The sequence below is a fragment of the Drosophila santomea genome, chromosome 2R, assembly GCF_016746245.2.
Source record: "Drosophila santomea strain STO CAGO 1482 chromosome 2R, Prin_Dsan_1.1, whole genome shotgun sequence".
Taxonomy (NCBI): domain Eukaryota; kingdom Metazoa; phylum Arthropoda; class Insecta; order Diptera; family Drosophilidae; genus Drosophila; species Drosophila santomea.
Window position 1 is genome coordinate 7,920,638 of NC_053017.2, and position 14,177 is coordinate 7,934,814.

Consider the following 14,177-nt stretch of genomic DNA (forward strand, 5'->3'; position numbering starts at 1 on the left):
CGAATATGGCCAAGCTATGCAGGAGCACCGGGCTGTGGACATGAACTCGACGGCCAGTTGAGACTAAAGTGGCCACAGAATAGTTGGTGCAGAGCGAGTCCCATTCAGAGTTGCGAGTTGCCACAACTGTCAGTCGCCGTTAGATGCGATGCTTTTGTGCGCTGATTGATTTAATCAAAGTTGCATGAGCAGCCTGGCTTTGAAGGCCTTTGGGCACGGGGATATACGGCATATTACGCCGGCAGGCCAGGCTGAGTCTTCACCCATTAGTTTCACGTCCCATGGTAATCCATTACAGTTGGCGAGCCATTGGCTTTTAATCCCACGACGACGGCACAGTCGCATCTGCAGTCGCTGTCTCTGCCGCTGATGACCAAAACCGATGACCTGGTTTGGCGGAACATGCAATTGATATGTTCACGAAAGAAATCCGACATCGATGGTTGGGTCTGCCAGGCATTGGAATGCCCTGCAGTGGGAAAGAAAATATCGCAATGAATCCGAGAGGTGGCGATGTTATTGTGGAAATCCACACTCGAGCAAGAATATCATTGGTAATAACTTGGGCATTTTCTCAACTACGATACTGTTTCAACATCGTAGTAATGGATTTTCAATGAATCAGATTCGAATGCATTTTCTTATATTTTTCCTTATTATATCAAAGTATATCCCAGACAATCCCCATCTATAATAATTAATAGACCCATAAAAGAAATCTCTCAACATTAAGGCTTGGGTACTCAGTGACCGCAATTTAATCCGCAAATGTTGAATGAATTAAGAGGCCTGAGGAAATATGCCCATTTATAACAACCTATATACCCAGCTCATTCCGACCGACAACCCAACATCAGTGGCCAAGCACTAAAGACAACAAAATCGAGTGACTTCGTCGCCAATTGCGGGTCCAATCAATGTCAACTTTCAAAACAAATAAAGTTGCCATTAATGCCGCACGCTGAGTACGTTTGTTTTTTATACGTTTTTTCTTCATTTTTTTGTTATTCATTTTTTAGTAGTTTTTTGCTCACATTCGATTTGGCGCGTTTTTAAAGCGGTTTTTAGGCTTAGCCCCAGCGACGCCGTCGACGGTTTTAAAGGCGTTTTTCGTGTTCATTTCATGTTTATTTATGAGCGGCTCTAGCAGCTGCCACTCCGCGATGGCAGTGGTAACCCGAGCTGGCCAAGAAGCCAAGAAGTCCACTGTGGAACCGTGGAAAGTGAAATTGTCAGATGGCGTGTGAACAAGCGCCGCTGACAGTTTGGGGAGCACTGGTCCCAGATGGTCGGAGGTGATATCACAACTTTTATTGGCGGGTCAAGGGGTTGAAAGCCAAAAGTTGATTGCTTTCAATTGATTATATTCATCGCGGTATTTTGTTATTATTATTCGGAATTTACATATTTGGCAATTGTTATTGTTGGGCAGAGCTAGACTGGGAAATGATTGATGTGAATTTGACCGTACATTGAAGAGAAGTTGAATTGTTAATGGTTAATTGATTAATGTAAAGAAATCAAACTGATTCCATTGAGCATTAATTGACTGACCTCAGCTAACGGCCCAAGTGAAATCATAAAGGTAGATGCAGGAATTTAATGGGTTCTCTAATCGTGAGGTCCCCACTTTGTGGCACCTTATAGATTTTTTCAACCAGCTAAGACTCTGGTTTGTGGCAAGGACAGTTCGTCAACCGTTTGTGCCACTTTCGAAGTGCTGCCATGCATAATTAATAAATCTTTGGCTGACAAAACGCCAACAAATTGGCAACTCGAGCTGGCCTTAAATAACTTGTTGGCTTTTATCTATCGGAGATCGCTTATTAAAACAGTTGCTCTCTGATAAACGAGATGGCGAACCGCCGATTGTGGCGAGTGGTCGATTGCACATGAAATATATTCATATCGCGCAGATAATGGTTGCAACTGCGGCACAGAGCCAACAAAGAAACTGGTTAACCAACTAACAGACTATCAGCCATACTGACTGACTGAATGTCCGAGTGCGTCTTTCCCAATTGGCGGCCAGTTTGTATTTCTCTGAGGCAAAGAGCACAGTATCTCCACACGATTCCCAAATGCTTCTCGGGGTTTCACCGCTGCCGCACCTGAGCTGGCCCGTTCAATTTGTAATTAAACTATAAATATTTATTCATTTCACTGTGCAAGTCAGCAAATTATTCTGAGCTGGGCACGTGTTTGGACTTCGTAGTTTGTTCATTTGTTCGTTGGCTTTTTGTGGCCATTCGACCTGTCACAGGTGGCTGAGGCTCAAAACCAGTTTTGTACAAGTAGTTCTTGGGCAGGGTTCCCTTCCCGAAAGGCTAACAGCCAAAACCCAGCAAACAAAAAACAGAACAAAAAACTTGTTTCCAACCGCAAGACAAGCTGGAAAAGTGGAGAAAAACGAAGGAGAAGGTTCACAAACACAGACGTGACCATGATGAAGCTGTTGGTGGAAAGGACGAGTCAGTGCCGACTATATATATCCATCTATATGTAGGTATACCCGTCTCCCCGAGGAAATCAGCGGCTGGCAAAGTAAACTCAATTCGACTCGAGCCCAGAATCAAAACAAACAACAACGGTCAAACAAAATCGAGCTGCAGAATCCAGAAACCAGAAACCTCAAACCCAAACTCAAATCCAATTCCAAATCTTTTGCCCTCTTGTTTGATAAGCAACAAAAGAGGGGAAATGTAAACAAGTTCGAAACTTTAGCTGCGATGTTGATTTGAATGTTCCACACCAATATTATATGCTTACCATCGTCATCGTTGCATCTTCATTGTCTCTGGTTGGACGTGCCTCTTGTTGCTTCCGGTCTTGAACGAAATCAATAAAATACGACAACGAAAATATAAAAACCTGAAATGGAAAGGGGAGCGAAGGCCCTTAAATGCCCATTGATCGTCATGATCGCGGACAACCAAGCCAGTCATGGTTGTGATTCCTCAGGGTATTTGATAAAGGAATTAACTGACAATGCTCAGAACATCGGCGGAATAAATGCAGAAGACCCGATTACCAAATGCTCGTTTCGACTGATCCGAGTGATGTCTATAAACAAGCCATCAAATGATTATCTAGTGATTGGTGAGACATCATAAAAATGGGAGTGGGATCCCATTAACAGTCATCATTAATAAAGAAATTATTATTATTTAATGTTTTCTTTAGTAGCTATTAAAGGAGTGTGTACACTTTGTATATTTATAAATATCTATATGTGTCTATATATAATCCCTGCTACCCAATTTCGGCATTTTTAATCAACTAATTTCCCATTTCTTTTTTCTTCCATTGCAGGTAAGTCCACACACCGAAAAATACGAAAATTGCGAGGGGGTCGACGTAAGTTTGTGGTGCCACCATAAGCCAAATGGCATATTTATCTGGGTGGCAGTACTTTGTCGGCGGGGCAGCAGAGGCAACGAATCAGCAATTGTACAAATAATGGAGCCGGCAATCGCGATCTTTCACCAGCCGCTGGGACAGAGTCGTCCATTCTTAAAAAAAAAAGAAAATACGTCGAAGATGCAGCGGAGACTGCGGCGGCGGATCAAAGTGGACTCGATTGGACTGTGTGGATACAACTTCGTTGCGGGCTTGCGCCTTCCACTTCCCTCTGCTCTTGCGATCTTGCCAGAGCTGTCAAAGATTTTAATGATGATTTGCTATTTTTTACGCTCGCGGCTCCAACTCGCCTTGCTCAGGATCCTTGGGGTTCCACTTCGATTTGTGCGTTTCGACTGTGTGCGCCACAAACAATCAGAACGGATTAGTTTGTTAATCATTTTATTGTGTGGCAGGCCTCAGAACTCGAATTCGATTGGGTCTCAGATGAAATTATTTTCGGCTGAAATGAAGAAACCAACGAGAAATCGAGTCCAAAAGTGGTTGAAAGGAATCCCAAGGCAGGAAATCCTCATTAGAAAACACAGCATGTTACTTAATTCACAAAAACTGTGCAGTTCTTTTCTCACAACTTTGAATAGCTAACATAAGATACCCGCTTTTAAAAATAGTTTTTATTTAGCACACGCTATCTTATCTATTTCAAGTGGCTTATTCTCCTGCGATAGTGCCAGTCAACTCCTTCTAATCTTAAATAGCAATCAAGCATAAGGGGGCTCAATCGAAGCACAGCCGGATAGGTTAGAGTCTTCAGCTTCCATCCTCACTAGTTTTCAACTATCGGAAAATTCAATCAACTTTACAGGGAAACACATCCATAATTTAGCAAGGTTAAAGCCATCAGACCTGGCTCCAACTGACTGGCATCTGACCTTGCAAGGCCTTCTTCAATTAGTCATTACCGCCCAGGCATCCTGAATATACTTTCACTATTTTCAGAGGAGGGCAGATGCCTTCATCAATCATCAAATATTGCCATGCAAATTAGGCGGACACACGACCACGACCATAGTGGAATAATAAATCAGGAAGCCCGGTGGCAACTGCTACAGTTTGCTTCTTTTGTCCAAGTGCAGCAAATGTCAAGTGTTGCAGTTGCTGCTGCTGCATGTTGCTGGTTCTTGTGCTGGTTGTCGTTGTTGTTTACGTTCTTGTTCTTGTTTTTGCGGGGCATAAATCATTGGAAAGGTCAAAGTGCACCCGCCTACGGCATGTCGCCACTAGTAACACCACCAGTAACCAGCAGAACACACCAAAATCTCGCTACAAGGGACGAACACATGGTCGCCTGATGTCTGCAGCAGTTGTCAAGTGGGCAGCAGCAACAGTCGCCGCTGCTGCAGCATGATTTATGTGCAGCAGCAACAGCAGCGCACAATTTCGGGCTGGCCGGATTTATTGTGTTATACGGTGGACATGAGCGGTGCGACCTACTTTTATCACCCACTATCACCGGAACGCAGCCAATCGAAGGCCAACTATCTTATCGAGTCCAAACTTAATCAGCTGTTTATCAGCAAAGCAGCATTTTCACCGTCTAAGCTGCTTTTAAATGTGTTTTTATAATTCGGTGGGGAAAACAATGTATGGCTACCATTGAACTTGAACTTTGATTTGCTCTCTGCAAATTGCCAGCGATAAATTCTTCAATGCATCCGCCACAAACAGCAGCATGCCCCACCTACCCCAACTACCCCACCTCCGCCACCAGCCACATTGACACTCAAATTAAAGTTGGCAATTTGGTCGGGGATTCTGTTCTGTTGCTGCCTTAGCCATTTAGCATATGGACCCTCGCACCGACTGCCTCTCATCCCCTGCTTTTCGCCGGTTTTTTACTTTCCGACTGCGTGTCGCTCGCAGCTGATGCATAACCGTTTAACGCTTCGTTGCCTCCAACGTGCAAATGAACTGCCGCAACAAGAGTAGCAACAGCAGCAGCAACATCATCTGCTGCAGCAGCAACAGCAAGCTCCCTTTTCCAGACCCACGACCGTACAGTTTGAGGGGCACTGTGCGGGGCTTGGAGCAACGTCGCTGCTTTTAATTTCGATGTCGTTTTTTCATGCTGCTCCCTCTATTTGCCTCGTCGTTCGCCATTTTCTTTTGGCGTCTTTAATGTTTGACTTTTAGTAGTTGAAGAGGGTGTTTCCTTTCTAAGCGAATTTTTTCCGGACACTAAGAGGGGTCGTAAATGCGTAATTTTAGAGGGGAATATTCCTCTGCAATGGCAACAGAATTATCAAGTAGCGTTTAATGCTCCATTGCTTACCAATAGTTTTGCTTGCATAAATATTAATAATACTTTAGTGAGTCTGGGCTGATTTAAACGATATTACAGTGGCTTTACCATGTGTGGGTGTTGAACAACTCTTCTCTTTAATCTTGATCCGCTCTGCACTTGAGCTGCTTTCATCACATTGATCGAGCCATGTACGGTTGCTACCGAAACCTGTAGAGTATATAATTTAAAACTTAATTAAATACCTTATCGCAGTTGATTCGGCTCCGGAAAATATAGAGGTGGCCTAATGCCGCAAAGCCAGCATTACCATTGGAATGCGGCAAGTTAGTTAGCTGGACATAGGAATGACCTCATCGAAATTATTAGCTGCCGGCAAAACACACGGCTATTGGAAAAATTAAAAACAAATATAGAGACACATTCGTAATACGGCAAAGTATATTTGCGAGAACTGCTGCTAATCTGTATTTCAGACTATACCCCGATTTCCCACTGGTTTACTGATACCCATCTAGCACGTTTCGCTATTTAATTAGCCACTCATTTATGCAAATTGCGATGGCACGCTCTATAGAGGGACATTTTTAAACGGATATTCATCAGCAGTAGATGAACACTCCCGCAAAGGTTTTTTAGCTCAAGGTCGGCAATGTGAGGCAATGTTTTATGGGCGAAGCTGATTTGGTGGCTGCTTCTGAATAAAATCACTGGCACTTCCCACTTTATCGCCCACCCAAAAGAAAATGAGTCGTTAATCGCTTTAATTGTTGGCGGTAATGAAAGGATGTGCTCCTGCAGCTGCCGCCTTGTACTGCGTGTCACGTTACTCATACGCACCGTAATCAATTTTTATGCTTGCCACATACGTGAGTTGGCAGCCAAACGAAGCTGATTCCAGAGCCCTTTCCCAAATATGCTGTAGCGGAGAAAGTTGAAAGGGTTTCTACGTGGGTTTTTAATGCAAATCGTGTTGATTGTAATGTGCACTGGTGTGCTGTACACTTGTGATCACGTTTGCCAATTCATAATTTAATTAGTCTGGCGCGCTTAAAACTCCCGCCGTGTCGCCCAATTTAATAATACTAAAATGCTTAAATGCTTTACAAGCAATTCTTCCAGCAAAAGGAAAATATTGTGCTGCTGGTTCATTACTTCCTCGGCAATTACAACATCCGCTCTGAGTCACCACTTTTCTTCTTCGAGTTTCCCTAATGACACTCATCAACTTGATGCAAATATATACATATGTATATATGTATATTTACCATGGGTTTTGCTATGCACATATTTTTGACCAGTCACGTCGGCCCATAAAAAATAAGCAATGATAGCAAATGCTGACATAACAAAGCACAAGAAATGGCAAGGTTCTCAAATTCACACGGCGATATCATTAGTATCAGAGAAGCAACAAAAAACTTGGAACAACACTTTTAACTCATTTATCATTTAACTCCAAAGACATCCTTACATATAGGCAACTCATTCTGAAAAAGGTTTAAAATATAAAAGGGGACGTGGAAAATAACTGAACAACATTTGTGATACGTTCTCTAAGTGCACTTACTCCTAAGAAGAATCAGAGGTTTACAAAAGTAATTTAAGCCCGGCATTGAGCCCAACTTATTGTGAGTGAGTCATGTGGCTGGTTTGAGTTGCAAGTTGCGGGTGCAACGCCATGCATGCCAAACAGCAACGCTGGGCCTCAGAATGCGAGGCACGATCGAGATGTGCTCAAAACGGACGATGATGAATTGCACAGACCTGGCCTAAGCCCATACAAACCCCAAACTAATCGCTCCTCTCATCTTCTTCCTTGCAGGCCCATGTGGTCACCGCCTTCGAGCAGTCGCTGTCCAACATGACCAACCGACTGCATCAATTGACGGCGACGGCGGAGCGAAAAGACGGCGAGCTGACGGACATGCGGCAGACCATCGAGTTGCTGAGGAAGCAGTCCATCCAGGCGGGACTGACCACGGCGCACATGCAGAGCATGGGTGTCCAGACCCAGGGTCAAGGTCAGCTTCAGGCCCTGGGTCAGCCGGGCTCAGACCAGAAGCCACCGACCTCGGGCTCCCAACGCGCCATTAATGCCAACAATGGCTCCATGCCCCTGGGAATGCAGCGACAGCACAGCACCGACTCCATGTGCTCCCTGAACTCCATCAGTTCCGGGTGCTCGGCGGCCCAAGACAAGAACAAGGCCAACAAGAAGAAGGGCTGGCTGCGGAGCAGCTTCACCAAGGCCTTCTCCCGCAATGCCAAGATCTCCAAGACTAGTCGTCATGTGGGGCACCATCATCATCACAACCACTCGCAGCAAGAGTTGGCTGCTGGGAAAATTCCCCTGCACAATGGTCACGGTGAACCCTTGGGACTGGCCTCGTTGGCCACCCAACCTGCTCCTCCTCTGCCGAATAGCAAGCAGAGCAGTCCCGCCAAGACCGTCACCCTCATCGACAATGCCAAACCCATCGATGCCATTGAGCAGGAGGATCAGCATGTGGTCGAGGACCTCAAGAAGCAGCTGCGCGAAAAGGATCTCGTCCTGACTGATATTCGCCTGGAGGCCTTGAGCTCGGCCTCCCAGCTGGAGAGCCTCAAGGAGATGATGAACAAGATGCGGGCGGAGATGATGTCCCTGAAGCACAACAATGAGCGTCTCCAGAAACTGGTAACCACGCGCTCCTTGGCTGGTTCGGAGGCCAGCTTGGGCCAGGCCATCAGTCCCAATGGATCTGTGGCTGGAAGCTCCGAGGTGTCAAGGCGCTATTCCCTCGCCGATAGTAACAATCGCCCTCCCATGGAACTACCGGCTCGACTCACTGAGGAACTTGAACTGGAGGAGGAGTGTTTGCCACCTGCCCCGGCTCCCGAACAACCATCACCACCGGCTCCAAATGGCGTCAGTGTGGCTCCCCTCAGTCCCAGTACGCACGTAGACCTAACACCACCTCCTCCTGCCTTGGAGGCGGCTCCTATGGCCAGTCCTGTGCACATGGCCAATGCCACGGAGGAGTTGGCCGATGTGTGCGATGGCAAGAAGATAGCCATTGCCTGTTATCTGGGCCAGCCAGAGGCGTTTTCCAAGTACTGTGAGGAGCTGCAGGAGCTCGATGGCTTCTATGCCAATGGCCACGAGGCGGATACCCAATCCCAAAGCGAGAGGAAGTCCAACTATGCCAGCGCCAGCTGCAACGAGTTCGTCATAGCCTGCACCTACATCTCCGGAAAGACAACGTGGCAGAATCTGGACTACGTGGTGCGCAAGACCTTCAAGGACTACGTGGCGCGCATTGATCCGGGCACCAATCTGGGTCTCAATACGGACTCCATCACCTCGTACCATTTGGGCGAGGCGAAGAGGGGTCCCGAAATGGGATTCCCGGAACTGCTGCCCTGTGGTTACATAGTGGGCAGTGTGAGAACCCTATATATTTGCCTACAGGGGGTGGGAAGTTTGGCCTTCGACAGCCTCATCCCCCGCAGCATTGTCCACCGATACATCAGCCTGCTCACGGAACACCGTCGGCTCATCCTGTGCGGGCCCAGCGGCACTGGAAAGTCCTACCTGGCCCGTCGCCTAGCCGAGTTCCTTGTGGCCCGCTCCGCCAGAGGCAACCCTTCGGAGGCCATTGCCACGTTCAAGTAAGTCTTGAAGAGTCCTCTATATATTTTCGATTGGTATACCACTTCTACCCCTTAGTGTTGACCACAAATCCTCGAAGGACCTGCGTCAGTATCTGGGCCACATTGCCGAACAGGCTGCCATTGCCAATGGAGTATCCGAACTTCCCTGTGTTATTATCTTGGACAACCTGCACCATGCCTCCGCCTTGGGCGATGTCTTCTCCTGTCTCTTGAGCGCCGGGCCTGCCAACAAGCTGCCCTGCATCATTGGCACCATGTCGCAGGCCACTTGCAACACCACCAACCTGCAGCTGCACCACAATTTCCGATGGGTACGTCTTTGAGGAGCCTTAAAAATTGTATCATTACTTATTGTGCTCATCACTTATTACAGGTTCTCACGGCCAATCACATGGAGCCCGTGAAAGGCTTCCTGGGTCGCTTCCTGAGGCGGCGACTCTTCCAGCTGGAACTGCAGACGCAACATCCTCAACCGGAGTTGGCGGCAGTTCTGGCCTGGTTGCCCTCCGTTTGGCAGCACATCAACCGATTCCTGGAGGTGCACAGCTCCAGTGACGTGACCATCGGACCGAGGCTATTCCTCGCCTGCCCGATGGATCTGAAGGACTCGCAGGTGTGGTTCACCGACATCTGGAACTACCACCTCTCGCCATATTTAGTTGAGGCGGTGCGCGAGGGAGTTCAGCTCTATGGACGACGAGGAGGTGCCTGGAACGACCCCTCCGCCTTCATTAGGAACTCCTACCCGTGGCCCTACGGTCCGGACTCAGTGCCTCCATTGCGACAAATCAATGCCGAGGATGTGGGACTCGAAGGCGTGGCTCTAACCAACGGAGACCAACAGGATCCCTTGGTAAGATATATAATTAAGTTTCTCTTCTTGATTTTTAACTTTTTTCTATCAATAGCTCAACATGCTGATGCGCCTGCAGGAGGCGGCCAACTACTCGGAGGCTCAGGACCAGGAATCCGATTGCGCCAGCTTGGACTCGAATGTCACACCCGAAAGTTCCGCTGGAGCAGAGTGAACAGCTTTATAAGCCAACCACTTCGTACATGCCAAATTTAGATGGACTAACTAAAGGAAACACACCAGCTGAGGGTCTGCTGCACCCAAGATAACCTTCTCCCCGCACAAATGAGACTTCTTGCTCTACTTTCGCAGCGAGGTTCAAAAGCAGTTCCAAGAGTTTTCCATTTGCACCAAGTCACCGACTTCTCCACCCATCGTATCTAACCACGCCCTGCCATCTAGAGTAAATTGCACTTTTTAGCGCACTTGTTAAAAATGCAAATTGTCCAAGCAACTAAAGAAACCTGATAACGAAGCACTACCATCCCAAAATGCTAGGACCCCGGCTGTGTTTCCGAAATACCCAACTCTTGAGAAATGAAACCTTGAGTGACATGAAATGTTAAGGAGATAAGACAAGTGAATTCATTTTTGTACATATAAAACCAACTGAAAACCCAATCCCCTATGCTTAAGTGTGAAGGTCTAGACTTTTTATACCCTTTATCCCAGCCCAGAACCGGCGGATCATATAAATTTAATTGCAACTAATACCTAACACTACTGTAAATGTAGCTTTAAGTTTTTGCTACTACCAATTTACAAGATGTATAGTTGAAGGAAAAAGCTTTCACTTTAGTTTAATTATTTGCGTAATTATCATTAAATATTGTTACAAACATATTGCATATTTATAAAGCCCAATAAAGCAAAATACCATTTAAATATTTATTATGCCAAGCCGCGCTTAAACACAGGAATACGCGAGAGTGAATACGTAATTCCCCATCCTCGATAAAATAGCAAAATTTCCGAACCCAGGTCCCGATCGAAAGATAAGCTCATATAATACCAACTCAAGCAGCAAAACTATATGATACGATAAAGCAAATTATGTGTCTCTGTCTAATTTAAATGTGTGCATTTATGAGATATGACATCAAATCAAAATAAAATAAAATATCAAACATTAATTGTTGTTTCTTTTATGCGCGCAAGCTACAAGTATGATATAAAGTGCATCTCCTGATGTGCCATTTAAATATCCCGTCATGTTGCGATACAAAACGAAAAAGAATTGCTGGAGTTATTTGTTTTTTCCTTAGTGCATTTTAAATATCCCGCCAAGTTGCGATACCCAATGACTTATCGATGTATTGATATTTTTTATTTTTTCAATCGCGGTGCGGTCACACTGTTGTGACTGGAAAATACCGAAATTCCGAGTCAGAATTACCCATCCATATATACAATCTTTTGTATATTCCTCTTGGTCACATTGTTCAGCAAGTCTAAGAAAAGTAGGTAAAAGTGCTTTAAAAATTGTTTAAATTATAAAAATCACCTATTACCTGGACCACAAACCTAAATATCTAACGAGCGGGACAAGCAACACTAGATATATTGGAAACCCCGTTGCCACCGGTTTAAAAGCCGTTTTCCGGTAGATACAACCGCCCACCGATTACACAACATCTGTGATGGCAGTGAAAAATGGGAGAATTATGCGGAAATTATGCCAAGCACAGCACGAAATCGGAAGAAATAAATGACCAGTAGGGCTAGTGGAATGGGATTCCTATGGAAATAGTTTCTGTAACTCAGCACGTAGTGCAGCTATCTGTTACATAACCTCCAACTAAGTGGGCTCCATATAGCCCACTGCAGACCCGTGACAATTCACATCTTACCGCCTAGTTAGTTGGTTTGGAAATGTTACTTTCGCGGGTCCAAGACCTTATGTTCCTTTTTTGATACCTTATAATTTGACATTCATGTTGTTCCTTTGCAGACTCTGTGAGAAAATGGCCCTGCGACTACTCAACAGTGCTGTGCTCCGCCAGCTGGCCTCCCAGCTGCCCAAGAGTGCCCAGGTGGGCAGCGTGGCCGCCGTCCACACGCTGGACAAGATCGGCAAGCGGGAGATCGTGGGCTACGGCTGGAACGGCACCGCCTGCTACGCAGATCGCGTGGATTACCCTCTGCCCGCCGTGCGTTTCCGTGAGCCCACCAACGAGATCAACGCTCTGCGCGCCAAGGAGCAGGGAGACTGGAAGAAGCTCAGCCCCCAGGAGATCAAGGCCCTGTACCGCGCCAGCTTCTGCCAGACGATCGCCGAGGTCCAGGCTGGATCCGGTGAGTGGAAGCTCCACCTGGGCGTTGCTCTCCTCTTCACCGCCGCCGCCATCTGGGTGGCCGTGCTGATGAACATCTTCGGTAAGCCTTTGACAAGTCCCTTTTGGGGTTATTCATTATTGAGCATATTCCTTCAGTGTACGATGAGTTGCCCGTTACCTTCGACGAGGAGCACCAGAAGGCCCAGCTGCAGCGCATCATCGACCTGGAAATCAACCCCGTCACCGGATTGACCTCCAAGTGGGACTACGAGAACAAGAAGTGGAAGAACTAAGTGCGCTGTCGTTAAATAATTCCGCGATTGTGTGTGATTAAGTTAGACGACTTCTATGTGTATTAAGTAAAAGCAAGATAGTCGAAATTAAAGTTATGGCTGCTGCCTAAACGAAACGATCTTGGATCAGTCAATAGTTTGTGTAAGGCAACCAACTTTCAAGTGCAGCCTTAAAGATCGATTTATTAATAGACCATATTATATGTTAACTACACACTTTACGTTATAGCTGCTTGTTAAGGACTGAAAAATGAAGCAGGCATAGCCAATTTATTTTCCACTTAGTCATGACGATTTCGGGATCTTTTGTGTTTGTTGTCTTTGGTGGAATTTTTTTTAACCTCCTCCACGAGCATCTTTAAGGCTTCATAGGTTTTGGAGTTTTTGATCATTTCCTTTTCAAACATGCGGCCGAATTTTAAAATCAATGGTGTCAGTTTCGGAGTTAGCATCGGTCTCTCTTTTTCGGTTCTAAAAAGAAGGACTTCAAAGGCTTGCAAAACATACCAGAATAACATTACTTACACAGCTCCCTTTTTCTTCACCGCTTTCAGGATCTTAACAACGGCTAGGATGTCCTGAAATAATTTGTACTTGTCTTCAGTAGAAATTTCCCCGTCAAAGAATATCTTCAGTTCCTGATCAGTTACATTCTTCAGTCGATCCCATTCCTCCAGCTCTGCCTTTTCTTTTTGGTAGTCGCTATGGACTCTCCTGGAAAGAATATGTTCCTTTATCGCAGAGCATCCCTATGTGATGCCGATAATGTACCTACATCCAGTGCGAACTAGCCTTAGCTGTTCGTTCCTTCTGTTTCAAATGGCCTGATCTGGGTTTGGGAGGCTCCTTTTCATTTGGGGCTGCATCCTTTGATTCCATATCTCGGCTATAGCTAAAGTAGGTGAAAGGTTGCCTTTAGGAAATGTATCTTGAACGTGGTCGGATGTGTATCTTACTGATTGTACCAATCGTAACCCTCGTATGGAGGTCTGTGCAGATTGTGTGGTCGAAGGTGACGCTGTCTGTCATTCTCCGAGTGGTTCTGGTTAGCTTTGCTGTCCACATGGACTAGGAGAATCAGCAGGCAATGGAGGATGAGGATGCCAGCGGGATAGAGCCTTGATCCCATGGCTGTAGTTTTACTTATGTACATACTTTTTACTTATGCGTAAAATCACAATTGAGATGTATTATGGAACCAATTGATTCCCAATTAGTGATTTACCTTAAAATACAAAAAAAAAAACACATTTATTTGAATTGTCATTATTATTTAGTCATTTTAAAGCTAGTTTTTTCATATGTTTAAAATCCATTTCTCATTAGAAATGTATATCGCTTGGCTAGCAACAATTAATACAATTCAATTTATTATTAACACATTTAAACATTGAAAATGCTCAATTAAAAGTGATCCATTGATAGATGGACAAGGT

General features: G+C 45.6%; 3 protein-coding genes across 10 annotated transcripts in view; 2 read left to right on the top strand and 1 right to left on the bottom strand.

The window, feature by feature from the left end:
* The window catches only part of LOC120446591 (protein sickie), a 150,843-nt gene extending 139,538 nt beyond the window's left edge, over positions 1-11,305 (top strand). For all 8 annotated transcript variants that reach the window (XM_039627615.1, XM_039627612.2, XM_039627613.1 and 5 more), the window contains 4 exons: positions 7,488-9,316; positions 9,375-9,630; positions 9,693-10,172; positions 10,228-11,305. In XM_039627615.1, the coding sequence (XP_039483549.1) occupies positions 7,488-9,316; positions 9,375-9,630; positions 9,693-10,172; positions 10,228-10,347 (2,685 nt within the window). In that variant the 3' untranslated portion in view covers positions 10,348-11,305. The remainder of the gene's footprint in view (positions 1-7,487; positions 9,317-9,374; positions 9,631-9,692; positions 10,173-10,227) is intronic.
* Positions 11,306-11,513: 208 nt separating this feature from the next.
* Positions 11,514-12,857, top strand: LOC120445573. Its single transcript, XM_039626061.2, has 3 exons — positions 11,514-11,632; positions 12,124-12,548; positions 12,605-12,857. The coding sequence occupies exons 2-3, from the start codon at positions 12,137-12,139 to the stop codon at positions 12,739-12,741; spliced, it is 549 nt and encodes a 182-aa protein (XP_039481995.1). The 5' UTR covers positions 11,514-11,632; positions 12,124-12,136; the 3' UTR covers positions 12,742-12,857.
* Positions 12,858-12,878: 21 nt separating this feature from the next.
* LOC120445572 lies at positions 12,879-13,893 on the bottom strand. The gene is made up of 4 exons (XM_039626060.2): positions 13,698-13,893; positions 13,517-13,633; positions 13,267-13,455; positions 12,879-13,212 (listed from the first exon to the last, which is right to left on the bottom strand). The coding sequence occupies exons 1-4, from the start codon at positions 13,868-13,870 to the stop codon at positions 13,023-13,025; spliced, it is 669 nt and encodes a 222-aa protein (XP_039481994.1). The 5' UTR covers positions 13,871-13,893; the 3' UTR covers positions 12,879-13,022.
* Positions 13,894-14,177: the final 284 nt, after the last annotated feature.

Coding starts and splice junctions, on each gene's coding strand:
- LOC120445573 (XM_039626061.2), top strand. CDS start 12,137: ATGGCCCTGCGACTACTCAACAGTGCTGTGCTCCGCCAGCTGGCCTCC. Junction 12,549..12,604: donor CGTGCTGATGAACATCTTCG/GTAAGCCTTTGA, acceptor ATATTCCTTCAG/TGTACGATGAGTTGCCCGTT.
- LOC120445572 (XM_039626060.2), bottom strand. CDS start 13,870: ATGGGATCAAGGCTCTATCCCGCTGGCATCCTCATCCTCCATTGCCTG. Junction 13,456..13,516: donor AAGGCTAGTTCGCACTGGAT/GTAGGTACATTA, acceptor TATTCTTTCCAG/GAGAGTCCATAGCGACTACC. Junction 13,213..13,266: donor GTGAAGAAAAAGGGAGCTGT/GTAAGTAATGTT, acceptor CCTTCTTTTTAG/AACCGAAAAAGAGAGACCGA.